At 33.5% G+C, this 24,125-nt stretch overlaps 3 protein-coding genes across 3 annotated transcripts; 2 read left to right on the forward strand and 1 right to left on the reverse strand.

Annotated features, from left to right (window-relative positions):
* The first annotated feature begins 3,209 nt into the window (after positions 1 to 3,209).
* LOC100790597 (protein JINGUBANG) lies at positions 3,210 to 6,210 on the forward strand. Its single transcript, XM_041007371.1, has one exon. The coding sequence runs from the start codon at positions 3,327 to 3,329 to the stop codon at positions 5,643 to 5,645; it is 2,319 nt and encodes a 772-aa protein (XP_040863305.1). The 5' UTR covers positions 3,210 to 3,326; the 3' UTR covers positions 5,646 to 6,210.
* Positions 6,211 to 13,225: 7,015 nt separating this feature from the next.
* Positions 13,226 to 18,544, forward strand: LOC100791124 (extra-large guanine nucleotide-binding protein 1). The gene is made up of 8 exons (XM_003540638.5): positions 13,226 to 14,661; positions 14,796 to 14,933; positions 15,014 to 15,118; positions 15,411 to 15,584; positions 15,936 to 16,110; positions 16,690 to 16,928; positions 17,317 to 17,480; positions 17,728 to 18,544. The coding sequence occupies exons 1-8, from the start codon at positions 13,747 to 13,749 to the stop codon at positions 18,344 to 18,346; spliced, it is 2,529 nt and encodes an 842-aa protein (XP_003540686.2). The 5' UTR covers positions 13,226 to 13,746; the 3' UTR covers positions 18,347 to 18,544.
* A 1,652-nt stretch (positions 18,545 to 20,196) lies between these two features.
* LOC112998540 (uncharacterized) lies at positions 20,197 to 20,857 on the reverse strand. Its single transcript, XM_026124604.2, has one exon. It carries the CDS (start codon positions 20,624 to 20,626, stop codon positions 20,396 to 20,398), a length of 231 nt encoding a protein of 76 aa, XP_025980389.1. The 5' UTR covers positions 20,627 to 20,857; the 3' UTR covers positions 20,197 to 20,395.
* Positions 20,858 to 24,125: the final 3,268 nt, after the last annotated feature.

Raw genomic sequence — 24,125 nt, forward strand, 5'->3', positions numbered from 1 at the left:
AAATTACTTATGTTTCACGATTTTAAAGCTTATATTTTAATTTTTATGTAGTCTCTGTGGTATTAGTTTTTACCATTAATATTTTAATTTATTTTTAATCCCTATAGTTTAAAAGTGTTTTTTTAGTCTTTATATTTTATATTTTATTTTTTTTAGTCCTTATCATCAAAATATAAGTAATATTATTAATTATAATTAATTACAAAAATATTAATAAATAATTCATAATTAATTTATCGTAAGATAATTTATAATAAAAAAAATAATTGATAATTTATAATTAATTTGTAGTTAATTATTTTTATATATTTTTTTATAATAAAAATTAAAAAGTAATTAAAATATAAATTATAAGAATTAAAAATATTATTTTCAAACTATAAAGACTAAATAAAAATTAAAATAAAAATTAAAAAAATTTTAAAAAAAATTTAAATTATAAAAATTAAAAGAGAATTAAAATATAAATTATAAGAAATTTGAAACTATAAAACCTAAAAGGTAAAAATCGTGAAATGAGTAATTTAATCAATTTTAAATGATTGTTCTCTCTTAAGCAGAAGCAGCCAGGTGTCGGTCACCTCCAGAAAACTAAAGCTTGAATAAAATACTAATGTAGCAATCCCCACTTGTAGATATGTAAACGTACCTGACTATCTGTGCGCCATTCTTCGCACATATGTCATGCTTATGCATTGGGATCCAAATCACCTTCCAAACCATGTCGGAAATATGTAGAAATTACAATTATTCTACCTACACAACATCTCCTCATCTAATTATTTTTTAGAATTATATATATATATAGATAAATATTAATTTTTAGCTTGTTAGCTAGTTTTTGTTACAAAGAGAAATTCAAAACTTGATCTATTTAAATATTCATATGAAATATTAATAAATAAAGGTATTTATAAGAAAAATAATTAATATTTTTTAAATTTTTTTCGAAAATGACAAATATGTTAAGATTAATTAAAATACTTACGGAGACGTAATTAATTCGAGATGGAAGGAGAGTAGTAAACTTTGAGTAATTTATAGATTACCCTAAAATTTTGGCTAATCAATGGAATATATAGATATGATTATTGACGTTCACCCGTATAATTATACATCAATTATCCACGAATTGAGGAATTATGACTGCAGCATATGCATATTCAGCAGAAATTGAAGTTGACATCGTAACATTTATTTTCTACTAATGTTGAGATCCTAGCAAGTATGAAAGGGGAAAGACAAGCGAGGAAGATCTTTTGCCAGGTATTAGTTCGATCTGGGCAAGACTTTTTCCACTCTAAAAACTAGTGGTTCTCAAGCTAACGTTGAAACTTTGATAGCAATATTAAAGACGCGCGCAGATAGATGGAAGCAATTTGTGTAATATATATAAGTCGCGATGAAGACATTATATATGCAATTAAGTAAGCTCAAAAAGGAAGTGCATTATTAAACCGCGGCTGCGAACATTTTTTGATAGCTTTGGATTATGGTACCGTAAAAGGCCATGTGGTTCAACAAACATTTTGACTTGACACCCCAAGTTTTTGGCAGTGTCTTGTGTCATGTGAAAAATTCCTAATTTGTGATGGAAACCCAAATACCGAATTGTGTATATATATATGCATGGTTTTCAGATTGCACTTCGAATTGGGAATTTTATTGACCCACTGAACGTGTTGAACCTTCTAATATACTATTGTGCTTGAAACAGTAATCGATTAATCCATAGACGTTAGTCACATGTTTCTTTTCTTTGTACGTAGTTGTATATATATACTTAGTCACGTGTATGAATTGATTTTTAAATTTGTAATATATTATTAATTATTCATATGATCCACATATTAAAAATAAATGATGTAGTACTATGTATACATCTAAACTCTTACGCAGAAAAAAATACTTGCTAACTTATTCTTAATAAATTGAAATAATTCGACTTAACGCTTTCCGGATATAACATGTCTTCAGTTTCTTCTTCTTCATCATTATCAGTAGAGGTTTTACAATTAAGATTTAAGAATCTCATCAAAACAGCGAAGAACATTAATGACATATGTAAAAGCATTAAGCAACATACATGCTTTTATTGCTATTTAATTTGCTTTTCTTTTCTTTTTGGTTAAATGTTTGTTTTTTGGTTGTTGTAAACAATGCGATAATTATTAATTAATCTGGAAACCCATACTAATTAATTGAACATATATATTTGGACCAGATCAACTATTCAAGAGATGTGTACGTGGCGGTATATGTTAATTTGACATTAAATTCATCAAACATTTTCAACATTAACCTGTCTCTATTGTATTGAGTTAGGTGATCACTTGTTTGAATTATATGACAAAACATGACATTGTCAATCTTTGTACGTTGCACTTTAAATTTTGCTTCACATAAAAAAGTCAGTGCTGCAATCAAAAGTCAAGGGATGCAAAAGGAGGACAATTTCACTGAGTGTAAAACTGATGGAGCCACGTATTAAACAGGTGCTAGTAAATCATTAAGGACTACGTAAATAATGACTATTATCACTGACAGAATTGAAATGTATTGCATGCACAAACCTTTCGCAATTAAAGAAGCTGCCTTCAGCTAGCAGGATACCTTAAAACATAGTGGGGGGGAAAAAACTCAATAGGAAAAAAGAAAATACATCTCTTATAGTCATTATTAAACATATAATTAACTCAATAACTAGCATTCCAATTAAACAATATGTAAATAGGTGTTAGAATAGAATTAATTGTACTAGTAACCACATTAATCCAGTCAAACCGTCCACCAAAGGCCACACGGCATATGTATGAAAATGAGTAAATTCTTTAAACGTCGTCGTTTCATAAGCTGAAAAGTGCTATTTTGACAAGCTAAAAAGGTCAAAATAAGATAATCCCTTCCTTCCCCAGTATAGAAATTGATAAGTCAAACATAGTAATCTCAAATTCACAAATCGCATTCTCATTCATTTATGGAAGGAACACACAAAAGCACGCACGTACTCAATTACAATCCTCACGCAACGTAGCTCAATTAATCCCATTTCCCCCACAAAAGAATCGTTGCCATTTTCAGTTTCCACATTACCGGCTCACTCGGTTCCCCCGCGCCACACGTGTCACTCACCCATCACCCCAACATTTATCCAACTCTCGCTATATATATATACCAACGCCACACAAGTAAAACCTCAAACACAAACCTCGACATTTTCAAATTTTTGCCCTTGCATCATTCATTCTCCGAAATATATATATTAAAAAACTAAAAGCAGTAGTAGTTATTAGGTGTTTTTAGTTTCCTAACCCCGTAGTTGTTCAATGACAAACGCACACGGTGGCGCCATGTTAGTAGAGCATAAAACAAACAGCAACAGCGTACACAGACAAAAGTTCGGAGCCTTGTTGCACTCCGAAACGACGTCGCTTTACACCTCCAACCACGACGACGATGAATTCTCCTCCCATAATAACCAACGGCACAGCAGCAACAATGCCTCTCCCTACATCATGTCCCCATGGAACTACCAACCTAATGGCAATAACAATTCTTCTTCTCCTTTCAATAAATCTCCGTGGCTATTGCCTTCTTCGCCGGCGATAAACCTCTTCCACCACCACCACCACCACCACGATAACGACCTCCCGGAAAACGGCCTCATTGGATCCCTCGTCCGCAAGGAGGGCCACATATATTCCCTCGCCGTTTCCGGCAACTTGCTATACACCGGCTCTGACAGCAAGAACATAAGAGTGTGGAAGGATCTCAAAGACTTCACGGGATTCAAATCAAGCAGCGGATTGGTGAAAACGATTGTTATTTCCGGCGGGAAAATCTTCACCGGCCACCAAGACGGGAAGATCAGAGTCTGGAAGGTTTCGTCGAAGAATCCGAGCAACCATAAACGCATCGGGAGCTTGCCGACGTTCAAAGAGTACGTGAAGAGTTCGATGAATCCGAAGAACTACGTCGAGGTTCGGCGGCACCGGAACGCGGTGAAGGTGAAGCACTTCGACGCCGTTTCGAGCCTGAGTCTGGACGAGGAGGAAGGCTTGTTGTACTCGGGGTCGTGGGACAAGACGCTCAAGGTGTGGCGCGTGGCGGATTCAAAGTGCTTGGAGTCGATTAGCGCGCACGACGACGCCGTGAACGCGGTGGCGGCGGCGTTCGGGGGTTGCGTGTTGACGGGCTCCGCGGACGGGACGGTGAAGATGTGGAGGAGGGAGAACCAGGGGAAGAAGTTCAAGCACGTTTTAGACCGTGTTTTGCTGAAGAGGGAGAACGCGGTTACGGCGCTGGCGGTGAACCGTTTAGCTACGGTGGTTTATTGCGGTTCTTCTGACGGGTTGGTCAATTTCTGGGAGCGTGACCAGAAAGGTGGATTCTTGCACGGCGGCGTTTTGAGGGGGCATAAGCTTGCGGTTCTCTGTCTGGCCGCGGCGGGGAACCTTGTCTTCAGTGGCTCTGCGGATAAGAATGTTTGCGTGTGGAAGCGTGACGAAAATGGCTTCCACACGTGCCATTCGGTTCTGACGGGGCACAGTGGTCCTGTTAAGTGTATCGCCGTAGAGGAAGCAGAACCGCCGCCGGAGGGTCGTTGCGAGAAGGGGAACCTGCGGTGGATTGTGTACACTGGGAGCTTGGACAAGTCGGTGAAGGTGTGGTGCGTGTCTGAACACGCGCCGGACGCGAGCGTGTTCCAGAGCTGGGCCACACCGTATCATTCCTCCTCCTCCGCAGCTGGATTCAGTTATTCCTCGCCGGGGAAAATTAGTGTTAATTCATCACCGGCGTGGAGTTATTCGTCGCCGAGAAGAATTGGTGTTAGTTCCGTCTCAGCAGGATTCAACTATTCCTCACCCACTTCATTCGGGCTCAATTCATCTTCCTCCCCAGCAGGAGGAATGATTTATTCTTCGCCCAGAAAAATCAATGTTAGCAACAACAGTGGAAATAGCAACCGCAATGGTGATAGTACTCAAAGTTTTGATAACGATGATGATGATGATGATAGATGTATATTCAATGGCAATGGCACCAACAACAGGAGCAGTAGCACTAAAAGCGGCGACAATGGCATTGGCAGCAACAACCGCGATAGTGTTAAAAGCAGTGGCAATGGAGAAAACAACCGCAACAATGGTAGTTCTAAAAGCGGTGACAATGGCAGCAACAACGTCAATCGTGATAATGCTAAAAGTGGTGGCAATGACAGCAACAACCGCATCAGTGATAGTTCTAAAAGTGGTGGCGATGGCAGCAACAGCCGCGACAGTGATAGTGCTTATGGCAGTGGCAATAACATCCGAAACAAAGATGGTGCTAAAAGCAATGGTAACAGCAGCAACATTGATAGTTCTTATGGTAATAGGAATAGCATACACAATAGTGATAGTGCTAAAAACAATCCCCGTAATGGTGATGATGCTTATGGCAACAAGAACAACAATCATAATGCTAAAAGCAATGGGAATAGCAATGACTATCGCAACAGCAATAGTGTTAAAAGCAGTGGCACTAGCAACGGCATCCGAAACAGTGATTGTGCTAAAAGCAATAGCAATGTCAATGGCCATAACAACAGCAGCTGCAAGAGTGATGGTGCTAAAAGCAATAACAATTACACTCGCAACAGTTAGGGTGCCAGTAGCAATTACAGCCAAACCAGTGAGGACGCTAAAAGCAATGCCAATGGCAATAACAATAGCAGCTGCAAGAGTGATGGTGCTAGTGGCAATGGAAAGAGCAATTACAACCGCAACAGTGATGGTCCTAAAAGCAATGCCATTGGAAATGACAACCAAAATAGTGGTGCTAAAAGCAGTGACAATGGCAATGAAAAGATCAATAGCAACCGTAGCAGCGATGGTGCTAAAAGCAATAACATCCAAAACAGCAATATTGCAATTAATTACGTATTTTATTAGTTTGTTGCAAAAGGCAATTAATTAATGTTTAGAAAGAAGTGCATTCAATTGCATGTACATAAAAGTTGAAGCAATGTGATGAAAGAGTAAAGGCAAGAGAAATGAAGATAGAAAACGAGGTGGAGCTTACGCGGGTGGTAATAGTGACAGGAGGGTGTGCTTAGGATTTCCCCTGCTTGCAGTTATTTGTTTAGCGTAAGTAAGTGGGATCAATTAGAGTTTGTAAATATGGTTTTCCAGCCTGTATATATACATCCATAGCCTTAATTAATATATATACCTTTTGCCGTGTTGCCTTCTTCCCCTCCCCCCCTTTTTAACTTTATAATTATAATTCGTCATCTTTTCTCTTATATTCCATTTACTCTTTTTCTTTATTTTTTTATCTTACAAATTTCAAAAGAAAAGCTTAAATGAGAAAAAGTAGTTATATTGTTAGAGTTTTTTTATAAAAAAAAATAGAAATCAATTTATATTTTTATATGATTAAAAAAATTATATATTTTTTCTAAACAATCAATTGATTTTTATGAGAAGCTATCTCATTTTAATTAGATTTTATATTCTTTTTAGTTTTTGATTATTAATGCATGAAAAACTATTACAAGTTATTAACTTTTTTCAATGAAAGTGTTTCGTTTACAATTTTTTTTTATAACAAACATCCTATAATCCATAACATTTTTCTTTTCTAATTTTTCTATATCTCTTGCTACGCTCATTTTACATTTCTCTAAGGTGTTAAAATATTATTATTCATTCCTTTATATATATTTGCAGCACCTGTACACTTTTAATACAGATATGAACACTACACATTGCCATATAACTTTACTGAGTAAAAAGCTTTGAATGAAGCATAAAAAGTTGTCGCCAACTGATTCAGAAAACACTAGTTTGATAAATTGATATACTTATGCAATTTTATATTGACTGGTATATATATATCTAATTAGTGGGGAGCAGTGTCTGATGGTACTGCACTACTTCTGTATGATATTATGCTCTTGACAATTAAGAGCTGATATCCATGTACTGGTATGTGAGAAGTTTCATACAAAATTGGATAATTTGTGAGAGCATTTTTGCCAAAATTATAAGCAATATGTTTTACGGTCATTTTGTGCACAAGTTCTAACGTCCCATTGTGATTGCATGAGTTAAATTTCACAAGCATATCGGCTTTAGTTCATTTGTGTCAATACTGTATGTATTTGTATGGTTGATATCAGGCTTGGTCATTTGAGTAACAAACTTACTGCACTTAATTGACACGAATAATCAGTAAGCAAAGCATTTAAGCATTTGAGAAATTAAGAGACTCGTATACCTCTGACAAGAAAATGAAAGAGTAAACACAAGAGAATCTAGTTCAGTACGTTGATTAAGTAAGAGTATATAAGTTGTTGTAAATCTTCTGACATTATATTATGTTTTTGATTCCTAGAAACAAAAAAAAAATAAAAATGAAGATAAATAGGAGGTGGAGCTTAAGCGGGAGAATTTGGACGGTTGGGTTTGGTGCGGTAATAGTGACAGGAGGGTATGCTTGGGCCTTAAGAAAAGGGATGGCAGAGTTAGTTTCCCTCCTAAGGGGAGCACTTGAATTACTTTGGCTGCTTCTTTGATTGAGTGAGACGCGGAAAGTTACGCCTTTGTGCCCCAAATGAGAGGGACTAATGGTGGCCTTACTCGTCAGCATTCATATTTTACAGATAAGCGTTGGACCACCTTCACTTTCAACGTGCAAAAAAAGGCTAACACAGCATGACGACTTTCTTTGTTTCATAATACCTTAAATTGTGTTTTTAGTATGGTTTTTAAGGTATGGTCGTCAGAGGAGAGGAGAAATAATTTAAGCTCTTTGTAAGAAAATGTTTCAGAAAATGCTGACAGGTCCTTACATACTTGGATTAAATTTTTTTGACCATATATCATCCTACCAAAGACTTGTTTAATTACCTTACCTTGAATAATTACCTTACCTTGAATTTGGGTTAGAAATTTTAAAATTTCAAAGAATTTGAAATGTCTAGAATTTGAATTGCTTTGATTTTAATTTCCTTCATTTTTCAAATGTTTTGTATGGATAAATCAATTCAAATTTTTTGTTTGGATAGGACAATTCAATTTCCTCTATATGCAAAATTTCAATTTTATATTTTAAATAAATGAAATTTTAATATTAAACTTTATAGAAAATAAACACAATCTAATTTTGAAATATTAATAAAAAAATATATTCAATTTTTAATAATTTATAAATACAAAATATTGATAATTTTAACCAGGATTGTTTTGCCTAATCACAACTAGTGATGCTTTTAAACCAACATCAACCAATGCTATTTTTCAGTCGACATCAAATAAGATTTTTTTTTGTCAAAGCATGCTAGGAACATTTGTCAGCTGACGTCAGCCAGAGCTATTTTTTGGCTAATGTTGGTTGAGTTTATTTTTCAGCCGATGTTGGCTAGATTTTTTTTACCAACGCCGATTAGGGTTTTTTTGGCCGACACCAGCTAGGGTCTTTTCGAACGACATTGACCAAGGCTATTTTTAGTCAACGTCGGCCTAAAAAATCTTCGTAGGCGTTGACAAAAAAATCTACCCAATATCGGCTAAAAAATAGCTTGTCGATGTCGACCAATAGAACCTACCCGATGTCGGGCAAAAAACATCATTGGTCAACATTGACTGAAAAATCCCTAGTCGAAGCTGGCTAAAAAAATAGTCCTGACCAATGTAGGACAAAAAACCCTACCCAACATCGGATATAAAATAGCCTTGGCTGATGTTGGCTAAAAAATAGCACTGACCGATGTTGACCGGAAAAACTCTAGTGAATGTGAACTGTAAGAACCTAGTTGATGTCGACTAAAAATAATCATGTCTGATGTTGGTCAAAAATACCTAGCTGATGTTAGCAGAAAAAATCCTAGTCAACATCAACCAAAAAACCTAGCTAATGTGGTTAAGAAATATCTATGGTTGATGTCAGCCAAAAAACCCTAGTCGATGTCAGCAAAAAAATCCTAACCGACATCGGCTAAGAAAATCTAGTTGACATCAGCCAAAACACCCTAGCTAACATCGGCTAAAAAATAACCTTAACTGATATTGGCTAAAAATAACTTTGGCTGATGTTGGCTGGAAAAACCCTAACAGGTGTTTACTCAAAAATTAGTCATGACCGATGTTAGTAGAAAAAATCTAGTCAACATTGACCAAAAAAATCATTGATCAACATCAACTGAAAAAACCTGGATGACAACGACCAAAAAAATCCTTGGCCGACGTTAGCAAAATTTTCCCATGAGTGACGCCAGTGAGAAAATAATCCTAACCAATATCATCTAATTAAAATCTTAGCTGATATCGACAAAAAAATAGTTTTGGTTGACACCATACAAAAAAATTCTGACCGAAAAAATCTTGGTTAACGTTAGTGAAAACAACTTATGTCGATATCGGCCGTAAAAACTTTGGCCACTTGTAGTTGTGAGTGTTGAGTGAAAAAGAGTCACGAGTAAGAACGTGAGTTAGAGTGAACATCTCCGAAAAAAGAATTTTAAATTCTATATTTTTTGAGAGAATTTGAAATCATACTATTTTAGTCAATCAAAATGATTCATAAAAATATAAGAAATTAAATCTCCTTTCAAATATTCTATTCAAACAAACTATTTTATCATGAATCATTTTAAATTCTTTAAAAAAATAAATTCTCCTACTAAATTGATCCATCCATGAATATTCTATTACATAAGTTTCAGTTAATTCCCATTTATGGATAACATTTTTTAGTGAGGAGTACAACAAAATTGTTTTTCTTTTTTTTTATTCTGTTGTTGCTGCCGGCCTGCAAGATTAAACTATTCCAATAGCCAGCCCTTTTAACAGGTAAACACAGTGCATGTAGAAGCCGCCTTCACATATTCTTAATCAGTTTTTTCCCCTCAAGTCCTCTGTTGCATAGATTAATCTCTTTTGGACCTTCGAAGCTGTTATAGCTTTAAATAAGAGAAACAAGTTTCTTCAGTCCAAATACCCACTTTGGGACAAAAGAAATAGCAGAAGAATAAGAAATATTAGAAAGATAAAGAGTGAGCAGAGGTGAGAAGTAAGGAATACCTTCAAGAACATCGTTCCATGTATTAGTGATCCCTTTACAAACGTAGACTTCGAACTTTATGGCCAAGAATCTTTGGAATATGTGACCAAAAACACAACTGTACTTGGTATAAAAAAGGGTTCTCTCCTAAAGAGCTGGAGTGTTATAGATGGAAGGTTCTATCCAAGATTCAAAAAGGGTTCTCGAAAGCCCTTTTCATCATGTGTATCAGGTAGACAAAATTGTCTCTAAAATTGTTCTTACAGAATCCCCAAAGAAAGTCTTTGTTTGGTCTCCTAATGAAGTACATGTACACTTGTTTAAGAGGGGAAACAAATTAATTTAGTGTAGTTTGGAAAGTCTGATATCATTTATTAGAGTATTTTTAAGCTCAAGAATCACTTTATATAAGTTGTATTACTAAATTGTCATCAAAGATCTCCCCTATGAAAATTGGGTTCTAGACGAAGAATTCTTAAGAAATTTTCTTTTTTTTAAAAAAATAATTTTTATTGTCTCTTTTTCTAATTAATTTAAAATTAATTAATAAAATATATTTAAATAACACCTACGAAAATGTTTCAAGAACCTAAAGTGAAATCTACTAATAAAGAAAAAAAATGAAAAAAATTCTTACATCTTATTTAATACAATAAAATTTACAAAAAGATCCAAGAATCAAATGTGATTCTACTCCTAAAGATACTGTAATAATCTCCTATATGATTTTCCAAATAAAATACATGTAGACGGGTGGAACCAGATTGAAGCAAATAGGGGCTGTCGCTACCTTGGTCTAAAATTATTGCCAAACATGAACCAATATAATATATTTTACTTATTTGTAGTCCCATTCCAAACTTTTATACAAGTTTTACTATCTATTATAACTCGATACATAAAATAATAAATTGTATTTATTAAAAATGTTTAGCACATGTTATTTAGTTTGAATTGATTATTTAATTAATTTCTTTTATAGATATATCTTTTTAATCAGTTTCTTTTTAGTTTGTTTTACCGATAATTCTATTTATTGTTAACTAAGGTTTTATAATATTTGGAATTTGGTAGATAAATTAATTTTTATAATGTAGTTGAAATATAGTATCTTAAAGAACTCCTTTTCCATTTTTAAGAAAAAAAATTCAATAATTTTAATCTATTTTATCTTACTCTTATATAAAAAACATCAGCACAAAACTTATGAACTTGATAAACTCGACCTTTTAAAAAGAAAGAATCAATAATTTTGATTTATTATTATATTTAATTTCATAAGATATATAATATTTTATTTTTGTATTAAACTAATTTTAGACAATTATTAATAATAAAAATAATTATTGTTGATTTTAATTATCATGTGTTTAATTATTCATGTGCTTATGAATAAGGGATACCTAGGTACGTATGTAGTTCAATAGTAGTGAGCTTATACTTGAAACGCCACAAACCTTTAAGGTTCTAGAGGAGTGGCCATTCTTTGACATAAAGAACCACATTTTCTCTATTAATGTTTACTTTTTGGCCAAAAGCAACATAACATGTATAAAAAAAACAAGTGAAAAAATGCATTTGGATTCTAGAGACTTCTCCAAAAAAGAATTAAATCATCTACAAAAGAAGGGTATGAAATAGGAAGGTCACTTTTACGATTTTTAATTTTTCTTTTCTCAATAAGATGGACAAGCCTTTCAAGACAAAAAATAATACAAATAAAAAAAGATAGAAGTCTTAATCACATGAATGGTTAAAAGTATGTGTAAAAAATTTAATATTTTAATATAATAAATATTTTCCATTCTATTGAATAATTTTTACGTGTTCCTCAAATAATGTTTTCACTTAAGATACTCGTTAGCACTCATTTGATAATTAAAAATAGAAAAAAGGATTTAAAATTAAGACTTATTAAACACTAATTAAAGAACATTTTATGCTTTTTACTAAACACTTTGAATTATGCAAAAAAAGAAGAAGTAAATATTAGCCTTTTTTATATTCTATAAACACTAATGGTTGAGTCTTCTGTACAAATTAGTTATGACTTGAATTAAATTCTCAAATTTCCTCCATTCGTAGGCTATATGTAAATTCCACAATAAATATTTGTTGAGATTGATACTCTTTCGGTATTTCCTTACATTAAGGGTGTGACATGCCTTTTGCATTAACTTTTGGATGTACCAAAATCTAGAAGTGTCAATATTATAATATTCTAGAATGGAGTCTGCATGTGATAGGCAAGTGGGCCTATTAATTTATTGGCCACAGAACTGATCGAACCGAAAAGCATGGGCCTTATTGGGCTGCTATTTTGGTGTCTACAAAACTCAACTCAATGTCAACCTCTCTGCTTGGTGACTTATGACAACAATTTATTTGCCACATTCAGCAAACATCTCGAAAGAAAAAGTCAGCTTCCCTTCTCAATTATCATAGAATAATTCTAGAAACCAAAACTTCAATAGTCCTAACTCGAGAAATGAAGAAAAAAAAAAAAAACTGTGATTCCAACAATCACTAACGCGTGACCATTACGTATATTTAATATTTTTGTTCGTACTACTAACTGCTAAGCAATGCTTGTCATGCGAGTCTATTTTTTTTTTTATTAGTTGTTGACCATTATTAAAATAAATAACTTAATAACATGATCCTTTACATTTTTATTCATAGAAAAATGATGCCAGTTTCAATTGACCTGTTCCTATTTTTAGCAAGTTACACTTCTATTTAAATCAACTTATTTTTATATTAAAAATGCTTTATAGTTCAAAATTTTGCAAAAATAGATGAAGTATTTAAACTCATCCATTATTGAAAAGGTAACAAATAACAATAGATATATAATTTTTTCTGCCTCGATTATAAGAAGAAGAAGAAAAAAACACATTTTACATTTATTAAAAAAATTATATATTTATTAAATTATATTATTTTCAATTAAAACATAAAAACTTTTGTTAAACTATTATTTATTGGAATATAATATCAAGGATAAAAAGTATTTGACCCTGTTACATAGAAAATGTTTTATAGAGAGTCTTATCAAATAAGATATAAATAATTAAGATTTATTTACATTTTAATTAAAAATAATACATTTTTGTTGCTCATATTTAAGATTATATATATATATATAAGGGGTATGATTTTTTTTTCCATCATAACATTGTTATTAGGAATATTCACCACATGATTAATCTGAGTTGAAGAATCAAATAAACATTCGGATGTTTTCTTCCGATCATAATTATTTTCATTCGTAATGCTGGATTCCAAGATCTTAATTAACGGATCAAGATCAGTTTTGGACCAACAAATTGTGGGTAAGGTCTAAGGTGTACGATGTTTAGGGATAACTAAAACATACGCAGTAGAACAGTCCTGTAGTTTGAAAAAAGTTCCAAGCCGTCGTTGTTGTCCATTTCTTTTCTATGTTATTTCCGTTCCAACCTTTTGAATACGTTGTTCTTCCTTACCAAAACCTCTGCCACACTTTCCCTTCATATACTACTACTACGCAATTACCACTCACTTTGCTGTTTCTTGAGTTATGTCATGATCATTGATATTACGTTTCATACTATGAAGAACGAAGGTGGAAGAAGAGCATAAGCAGCGAGTTGGGGTTGATGAGATCAGAGTGAACAAGTTTGTTTAACTTGGGTTTTTGAAACGTTGACCCTGGAAATGATTTACATGGCTTCTCTTCTGAAAAATCTACGTCCTGGTGTGCCTTCAGTTCATGATGATGGAAGTCATCATTACAGCTATGAGTACTCTTTTGCTGAGGAATACAAAGGTCCTCCTCTCAACTATTCCATCCCAGAAATTCTTCCCTTCAACGTTAACCAAATCCCTCTTGCACACGTTGCTGATCATTCTCCCCCTCATCACTTATCACTCCCAGTCATCCAACCGTTTACAAAAATCAATGCAGAATTGGATTCAAGAACTGATTCTATTTCTTCTGAGCCACTTTCATGCAGAGAAGAAGAGGATCATCATGATGATCATGATGGCCCTCTTAGTCCTAAACATGTTAAACGGCCTTCTGTGGTTACTTTTCGTGATCCCACGACAAATGAGATAGTGGAGGATGAAGAGTTAGTTGAATCTGTTAGAGGAAAAAGTAATAGTAGTAGTAGCAGCAGCAGCAGCCGTGTGAGGCCACATGCTGTGAGAGGTGGGAAGAAAGGATCGTGCTATCGATGCCTTAAAGGGAATCGTTTTACTGAGAGGGAGGTTTGCATTGTTTGCAGTGCGAAATATTGTGGCAACTGTGTGATTAGAGCAATGGGGTCAATGCCTGAAGGCAGAAAATGTGTCACTTGCATTGGTTATAGAATTGATGAGAGCAAGCGAGGGAAGCTTGGGAAACCTTCTAGGATGCTCAAGAAATTGTTGTCTGAGTGGGGAATGAAACAAATCATGAAGGATGAGATGTTTTGTAAAGCAAATCAGATACCAGCAGAAAATGTTATGGTGAATGGAGAACCTCTTGATTGGGATAAGCTCACTTTGCTTTTGACCTGTTCAAACCCACCAAAAGGATTGAAACCCGGTTTCTATTGGTATGATAAAGCATCTGGATTTTGGGGGAAGGTAATTAAAGATTAAAACTTTCATATATACTCTTATTTTTGTTTAATCTGAGTGCTGCTTATTGAACTTCAACTTACTCTTTATGTTTTCTTCACAAGCAAAGCTCAAATATGATGTACTGCTTGATCGTGCAGGAAGGTCAACGGCCAAGTCAAATTATTAGCCCACAGTTGGAGGTTGGGGGTCACTTGGAGAGAAATGCAAGCAATGGAAAGACAAATGTAACTGTAAATGGTCGAGAGATTACGAAAGAAGAGCTCTGGTTACTGAAGGTTTGTTGTTGATCTGGGCAAATTTCATGTTATGGATTTTGAAACTGTTAAACTGAAGTGTTACTTTTGTTTGTTTGCAGTGGGCAGGAGTGCCGTGTGAGGGAACAACTGAATTTTGGGTGAGTCATGATGGATCATACATGGAAGTGGGACAGAAGAATGTCAAGGGGAATATATGGAAGAAGGTAATTCATGTATAGATGGATCTTGAGTTTAATTTTGATACATTGTGTGTAAAGAGTTTTATTCTGTCAAAAGTAGTTAGATATGACTTTTATAGGAATTATAAGAAAGTTAACAATCTTTCCATACATGGCAAATTGGCAATCCATGATTAGACGACGGTAATCCAAAAAAACTTTTAAAATCAATGCATTGTAATTAAATTATATAGATGTTGCCTTGTTTGGTTTTTTTTTTTTTTTTTTGTAGTTATAAATCCCTCACCAATAACTGTAGTATGCATGCTTTTAACAGTCTACAGTGAAGCTAGCTTCTCTAGTGCTCTCACTGCCAGTTCCTTCTAGCACTTTGAATCTTACCGCAGAAGAAGAAAATGGAATTAGCGAACACAACCTTCAACAGAAAACGCTTCACAAATTTTTACTTGTTGGTTCTGTCAAGTCTGGAACATGTACTATATTTAAACAGGTAAGAAGCTACTAGAGGGAAATTATTTTGTCATGCATTTGTTTAGTATTTGATATGCTGCCAATGTCAGCTCTTGAATTTACAAGTAGTCTCATAATATGGGCTATGTTATATCCAAATTTAATCAAATATAGTATTGGATATAAAACTTCGTTAATTTGAGTTTACTGCCAAATGTATTGAAAGCTTTTAAGGTCCCCCCTTGCAGCTTAATCTTTGCCTTACAAATTGCTTCTTGATTTTTTTCCCCCTTTTGTGGTGTATAGTTCCCTGACATATGAGGAACTCTAGGTAATTTTTAAGTTGAAGCCTTCAGTTTTAGTAACACTAAGACTGAACTTTTTATTGCAGGCCAAGCTTTTGTATAATGTTCCTTTCTCTGAAAATGAGCGCCAAAACATCAAGTTGGTAATTCAAAGCAACTTGTATAGGTACCTTGGGATAATACTGGAGGCACGCGAAATTTTTGAAGAGAGTTTGCGCCAGAAAACTAACGGACGGCATTTTGATGAATCAACTTCTTCTGGTATTTGTTTTGTTTGGATAAAAATCTAACCAAGAGACATGTTCTGTTTGAATGAAGTATTTGTGTGCGCATTTCTTTAAGCAGTTCTCCTTTTGCATTTTACTTTTCGAGATAACGTAGACTATAAAGTAAAATGGCTTTATCCATTTGATCTTAATGAGTTGATAACAAGAGTGCTGTGAATTTCCTCCTTTTTTATACACAAAGTTAATCTGTTATTTGGTATCAATCACGGACACTGAGTTTTTCAATGTGGAGTATTACCATTGTGAAGTTTGGTTAGTCAGAGTTGTATAGTAACCTATAAATACACACTTAAATCAAGGGAGTCTAGCTCATTTGATTGAGTAGTGTGCATGAGTTTTTATAAATCTCTTGACAGTTGAGTTCGATTCCTACAGATAAAACTCAGCTATGTCTTACATAGAAATTAACTGAGACCATAAACACATAATGGTCCTAAACCATACAATAACTTCTCGCATCACACACCCCTTGTTAATTAGCTGAATGAAGAAGGTTTTACAATATATTGGTAAATGTTAGGGGCAAAAGTTATTAATGATTAATTTGCAACAGGGATCACTGGGGAAATTGTTGACACAACCTATTCCATTGGCCCAAGACTGAAAGCCTTCTCTGATTGGCTACTCAAATACATGGTGTCAGGTAACTTGGATGCAATATTTCCAGCAGCTGCGCGTGAATATGCCCCACTGGTGGAGGAACTGTGGAGGGATGCAGCCATTCAGGCCACATACAACAGAATAAATGAAATAAAAAATTTACCAAGAAGCGCGAGTTATTTTCTAGAAAGGGTATGATAATGTTTTTCCCTCCACATTCATCATCACATGATAATTCATTTGTACTCTCATAACTGATTCCTCTTATTAACATTTAATGCAGCCTCATCATTTTTTTGAAGTTGTTCTATTTCTACTTTGTTGCCTTTTTCTATATTAGTTCTGTTTGGGAATAGAGTTGGAATTACTGATTTCACACAATATAAATGGTTTATCACTGTATAAAAACTGTTTATCTTATCTTTTCTTATTTTAATCCCATTTGGACTACCGGAGTTACTTTAAATAAGAGACGGGATTAATTACCACCTAAATCAGTTTAGTGGGAATTTTGTATGGAGATTATGTAACACAAGATTACCTCAATCACATCAATATCTAAATATTTCTTCTGATGCAGGCTATTGAAATTTCCAGGATAGATTATGAACCCTTGGACACGGACATCTTGTATGCTGAAGGGATAACCTTATCCAATGGCCTTTCTTCTATGGAATTTTCATATACTGTGACAGGTCATGAGGACTCATTGGACCCTGAGTATCAACATGATCCTTCACTCAGGTCACCTTTCATTTCATTAAGTTTACACATGATTTTGAATTGAACTCAAGTCTAGTTAGTCAACATCTAGTGATAACAATCTTCAGCTATAGAGTAATGCACTGAATCTTTTTTTTTTTTTTTTTAATTTCAAACCAAAATTAAGGTAGCTGATTTATGTCACTCAAAGCATAGACATCGCAAAGAATAAAAACAACTTGGCAATGCACTGAATCTTTGTTACCACATTTCTATGTTGTGCTTGTAGGTACCAGCTCACCAGAGTAAATCCAAAAAGCCTAGGAGAAAACTGCAAGTGGTTGGACATGTTTGAAGACACTGATGTAGCCTTATTTTCGGTGGCCTTAACTGACTATGATGAGTACATAGTAGACAGTAATGGAGTTGCTATCAACAAAATTTTAGCAGCCAAACATCTCTTTGAAAGCATCATCACTCATAGAGTCTTCAGCAACAAGAAATTCCTTTTATTGCTGACTAAGTTTGATCTGCTTGAGGAAAAGATTGAACAGGTTCCTCTAACACAATGTGAATGGTTTTGTGACTTCGACCCAGTTATTAGCCACAATCATAAAACAGATAGTATTAGAAAACATAGCAATCATCCTCCATTGGCTCAACGTGCTTTTCAGTACATTGGTACGAAGTTCAAGCGATTGTTCAATTCTCATACTGGTCGAAAGCTGTTTGTTTCACTGGTTACTGGGTTGGAACCAGGTACTGTTGATGAAGCTCTTAGATATGCCAGAGAGGTTCTTGTGTGGGAAAAATGGGACCCCACTTTGAGAAATGAGAAGTCTGAGATAACATCCACAACTTTTGAGGCAAGCTCTGATGAAAAATATAATAACTATCACCCTTCATAGAAAATTCTATTGATTTTTCTTTCTCTCGCATTTTGGAATCAATCAATACTGGGATTGATATTGAAGGAAATGGTGCAACCTAATCTTGATTATGCTAGAACTCATGTTGCCACCATATATGGTCCAATTGCATGTCTCCCCATACATGCTAGAACTCATGTTATCACCCAAAATTAAAGTTTACCAAAGATCATTTCTCAATGCCGACTTAGCTACAGACGTTGGCATTTGTCTACGAGATAGAGATAAACTTTATGCACAGAATTATTTGTTTAGTATTCTAAGAATATATGTAGTTAAAATCATACACCTGGCACATATAATTATTTTTTTCTTCTAATATTTTTAGGCGAAATATACTTAATTAAAATTTAAAAGTACTAATTATCAAAAGAGATAATATTTATCAAGGGAATTTAAGTTAATTGAGGAGGTTACGCGAATATTCTAATTCCTAGTAATTAATCTTTGATTCTTACTTATAAAAAAGAGTCTTTAATAACTTTATGTTTATGCTGGATAAAACTAACTCAAATATAGAAAGTTAATTAGTAGTTGAAAAATTAACTTATTAAATGTTTAGTAAAATTAATTATTAAAGTAATTGAAAAGTATAAAATAACAGAAAAAAATAAAATTATAATTTATTTAAAAAAGGTAATAAAATTTTTTAATAAATGTATTAAAATAAAAATTAAAAAAACAAAAAAATTAAAAGTTAAAAAAAATAATACTTCAAGTAACATTTTAAAAAAATACTAAAAATTAAGAAGTTATTAAAAAAACTTAATTACTAAATAATCAAACAAACTTTTCAATTAATAAAAAATTAAAAATTAACTAAAATACCACCTCTATGATAACCTATATCATTTTCAGTCAAATGCAGTAATTATTATCACAATCATCCCATGCCCCATTATAAAGTAGTCAACAAGCTCTTAATGATTTCCTTTAGAAAAAAAATCATTAATGGGCTGTTTCTGCAAACACAGTTCTACGATTAGCTTGGAATAATTGATGTACAAACAAGATAGGGTCATGAGAGGACCCAAATAGTTTTTATCATTGATTCATGAAGTTGAACACTGGCCAATACAATAATCTGGCATTAGGGTGGAACTTTCTCCTGTTGTCGGTCTAGAAAATTTTGTATATATACAATACATATACTCTACACGAACCATATAAATATACAGAAGATTAAAAAGAGTGTTTTTTAATATAAAAAAATATCTTTGGTATGAATGGAAGATGTATTTTTTACTCAATGCATAAATTAAGTTTTTTTGTTAGTATGAAAGAATCTGTTTCTTTATCACACTTTATATTATGATGCAAACTTTTAGATAGACCTTTATCACAAAATCAATGAATTTAGTAGGTATGACTATAACTATCTTGTCTAGTACTGACGCTGATATTTTTTAGGCTTGACAAATATCCAGAGACGAGAGGCACTTTGTTTCTAATAATCGTAATATCTAAAATTTTATGCGCATAAAAAAAGTTCTAAAATTTAAAAGCAGTGATATTCAGTTTTGAAAAATATTCTTGAACACCCTTAAGTGTTTAAATTCTAAGAGAGATAAAAAAAAACGAATCATAAATAATTGATTTGATTGATAATGTAATATGAAAAAAAATTAAAGATGTTGATAGAATATTTGTAATTTGTGAATATCCAAATATCATCTTGAGTTTTAGTTTAAAAAATTCACAATCACAGTTTAACCACAACAATTAACATTAAACAATTTAACCAAAAAGGCACGAGACATTCTAAACTCGAGAAATTCTTATCTGCATTTTCTATAAAGTACTATAAAATTAAACTCAAAATACAAAACTTTGTACCAAAGTATTATGTTTTGATTTAATTAGATCGGTACTTCTGTACAATAGTTAACAACATCTCCATTACATATCTCGCGGACTAATATACAAGACATATTGTAACCAAAAAGCTTGAAGAAAATACAAGACATCTTGGTTCTGCTGTTGCTCATTCCTTGATGTCCTCAAGAACACCTTAATGAAAATATAGTATCACCAAGGCACAAATCGATCCATAAACAAACACACCGTTGCCTCTGACATGGTTCCATTACTAGTGTCTCTCTTAATATTAGTGTTCTCCTTCTTCTTTTGAGTTTCCTTTTCTTCTTCTTGGTTCCTTTCTGATCCTTCTTTGGCTTCGGATAAGAGAGGCTTGCGGGGAAGAACTTTTTCTCTAAGCTTTGTCAGCTCTCCAACCCATACCTGTACCATAGCAGACATTTTTCTCAGCACTTAGAAACTAATGGGGTAATAAAACTCTTTGTTTTCTTGTTTTTGCATGAATATGTTGGAGGTGAGGTGAGGTCAGTGTGGTTTATATAGGAATTGAACAATAGAAATTAAGGCTAATGATGAATGGGGCTTAAGGCTTTGTGATGGGCTTAGTAATGTGTCAGAAACTATGAGCTTTTGGGGCACCTTGGATGTGGTGGCACACAGGACTGAGTCAATTCAATTGGATATACTCTAAAGTTTGGGATATTCGGTGGGAGAATACTATTGGCTCACTATCTATATTTTTCTTGACTTGTGGTCCACTGGCCCCCGTAGTATGTTATGGAATATGATTGTCATAGCACCATGGTTTGAAATTTATTGAGAGGCCAAGGATAAGATGAGTGTGAACATTCAATATTATAGTTTTTTTTTTCCCCCTTATGAGAACGAAAACTATACTCTACATTCTCCCCACAAATTTTACTGAATTTCAGGTAGTTCATTTCTCTTACAAAAGAGGCATATGTAAGACTTATAAAACGATTCAAACATGTTAAACAGATCAACATATTAACCTCTCGTCATTGTTATTTGTTTCGTTCTCTCTTTAGTTCAGTGTTATTATTTGTTTTGTTCTTCCTTTAGTTCAGTGACGCTGTCGTAACATGGATTCTAACATGGTTTTCCAAACCCTCACTATCTCATAATATAATATTATATAGTTTGCGTGCTGTTGATGATTTGTTAAAGTAAAACGTGATATGCATTTAATCCTTTTTGCGACACAAAATTAATATTAATTTAATATATCCTTTATAATTCGTTTTTATAAAATAAATTTTATTTAAATCTCATTTCATTTACACGAGTCTCACTTTTTATTTATAAAATTCATATAGAATTTTCTTTACGAGATAAAAATGTCAATGGGATACTTCGAACAAGACGTGCCCCGGAACGTTTTGTTTGTTAACCAATCTTCTCATTGTGAATTGTGATATTCAAGCAACCTCTTATAATGGAAGAGAGAGAGAAATAAAATTAAAGAAACACAACAAACAACAGTGAAAAGTTTCTAGCCTGAGTCAGACTGACAAACTGACATGAAGCAACTTGTCCCACTCCCACCACAGTCCCATTCATTTGCCTTGTTAATTAGATTTAATTTCTTTAAAATGAAGAGATTCGTAAAAAAGTAAGATCATTATTTAAAGTGAATTAAATTTATAAAATACTTCAATTTAAATTAATACAGAGTAATTAATGAAGATGACTTTAGAAATTCTACCAAAACTTATATAATGAAAATATATTATCGTAAGTTCCCTAAAAACTTGTGATGAGGATTATGTCCATTAGTTTACAAGCTTTCGATAAAAAAAAAGTTGTCATGATCATGAATGAAGTATTCAAATAGATCCTGTGCATATTATATTTCCTTCCTTTTACAAATATATCTCTACACAAAATACATACAAAAATAGAAAATAATCCATCAGTATAATTGTGACACTGGAATTGGAACATATGAATTTATACATATTATCTAATAAATCTCTCTCTCTCTCTAGCTCTACTAGACAGACTATGCACACATCATTTCTAAGGGTTAAAAGAAACCAACTAAAGTCTTACTGAAGTATTGATTGATTTATTTTCTCATCAAGGGTTAAAACATTCAACGAGCATGGAAATTGAAGCCTCCGAAAAGAGAAACCTAGGCTTGTTAAATTGCATGAGTTTGGCAACAATCACAGCGAACCCAGATGAGGTCTTGTCCATTTCCTGATGTTGAGTGGCAGCAGAGTTAAGGGATTGCTCCTTTTCCCTGAGCTTGGTCAGTTCCCTTGACCATATATTCACCACTGCAGACATTACTTGAAAATAAGCAGCAAACACTAAAGAGCTACCAAGAGAAATATATGTCTAGTTTGAATGTGATGCTTTGCCTGTTGTGAGAATTGAACAAAAACCGATGGAGCGAGGCATATTTATTTATAAGGAGACCAAGGTCATTCGGTTAAGTAAGAATAATACTAAAGAAAAAGAAAGGCATGCACAGTCCGAAATTACAGGACTAACTCTAGGGAGCTAAAATCATCAAAGTAAATTTTATCTCTTTTAATAAAAAAATTTCCATAGCACTATCAAAAAATAAAACTCCTGCATGCTTAGAAAAAGTGAATTTTATTTCTCCCAACCAAATTTTCTCCATCGGTAAAGTTGTGCCTTGGTGACTTGTTGGTCATGGGTTCGAATCCGAAAACAGCCTCTTTGCATATACAAGGGTAAGGCTGCTTACAACATCCCTCCCCCATACCTTCGCATAGCGAAGAGCCTCCGGGCGACCCTCCCCCATACCTTCGCATAGCGAAGAGCCTCCGGGCGATGGGGTACGAAGTTTTTTTATACACAATCAGAAAATCAAATCTATGTCAAAATTGTCAAAATGCATAACAAATCTAGACATCTGGTAAATGTGCAGGACTAGTAAAAACATGTAATATAGTGAAAATCAATTCTTCACAAAGGAAGCTAGAAAAGTCAAAATATTTTATTGCGTTACTATCAATAATAAAAATTTAAAAGTGGAGCCCCCATCAGGTAACCGTGTTATTTTTGTCTGTGTGCTTTGAAACTGAAATTAACGTAAAACGGGAACTAGAAGCCTTGTGCAAAACTGCTGCTAGCTGGGGCGAAACCATGAAATGAAGGATAAACAACGGGCGTGGCGCATTATCAATAAATTTTGCAATTGCTGTTTTCTGTTGGCTGGTTCAATAAGATTCAGGTACGAGGTTTTTTGCTTTGATTTAATTAGCAACAACTGCACACAGAGTCACAGACCCAAAAGAAGAGTCTCGCACTCTGATTCAATGCTTCAAGTATTGCGCAAGGATTACTGTTAACTTTTGGTGCTCATCCAAACCATTAAACCAAAGTCCTTATCTTTATCTTTATTATAAAATTTTGTAATAATTAATTTTGAAGTTTAATCATTAAGTTATACAATTTTTATTTATTGGATTATGAAAATATAATCTTTTTTTTTTTAATTTCACATACCATAGGATACATATTTTTATTTATAGATTATTATCTAATATATTAAAATACTTTTTTTCTTCTTCTCAATTCTCATCTTCTGTTACCTACATATTCTTTTCGGGTGTATCAAATTTTTATTTTTTTATCCTCGTTATTCTATTTTGCGAGAGGCAATCAGTGGCATGTTGTCTTACCCACTGGGTATGAGACCATCAACAACAAGCCAACATTCTCCTTCAAATAAAACATAAAGTTTGCAAACTAAACTAGTCATGTGTGCTCAACACAAAATAGTTTTACTTTTCATCGCAGAGCACCCTAAAATTATCATTGACCATATATAACTACAAGTATACTGTTTTCTTCATAACATGAAGACATCACCTTATATATGCATAATATGTATAGTTTCCAACGGCAATAAGGCCTCCTAAAGAATATAAATGGAAATGAT

The sequence above is a fragment of the Glycine max genome, chromosome 12 (assembly GCF_000004515.6).
Source record: "Glycine max cultivar Williams 82 chromosome 12, Glycine_max_v4.0, whole genome shotgun sequence".
NCBI classification, from domain to species: domain Eukaryota; kingdom Viridiplantae; phylum Streptophyta; class Magnoliopsida; order Fabales; family Fabaceae; genus Glycine; species Glycine max.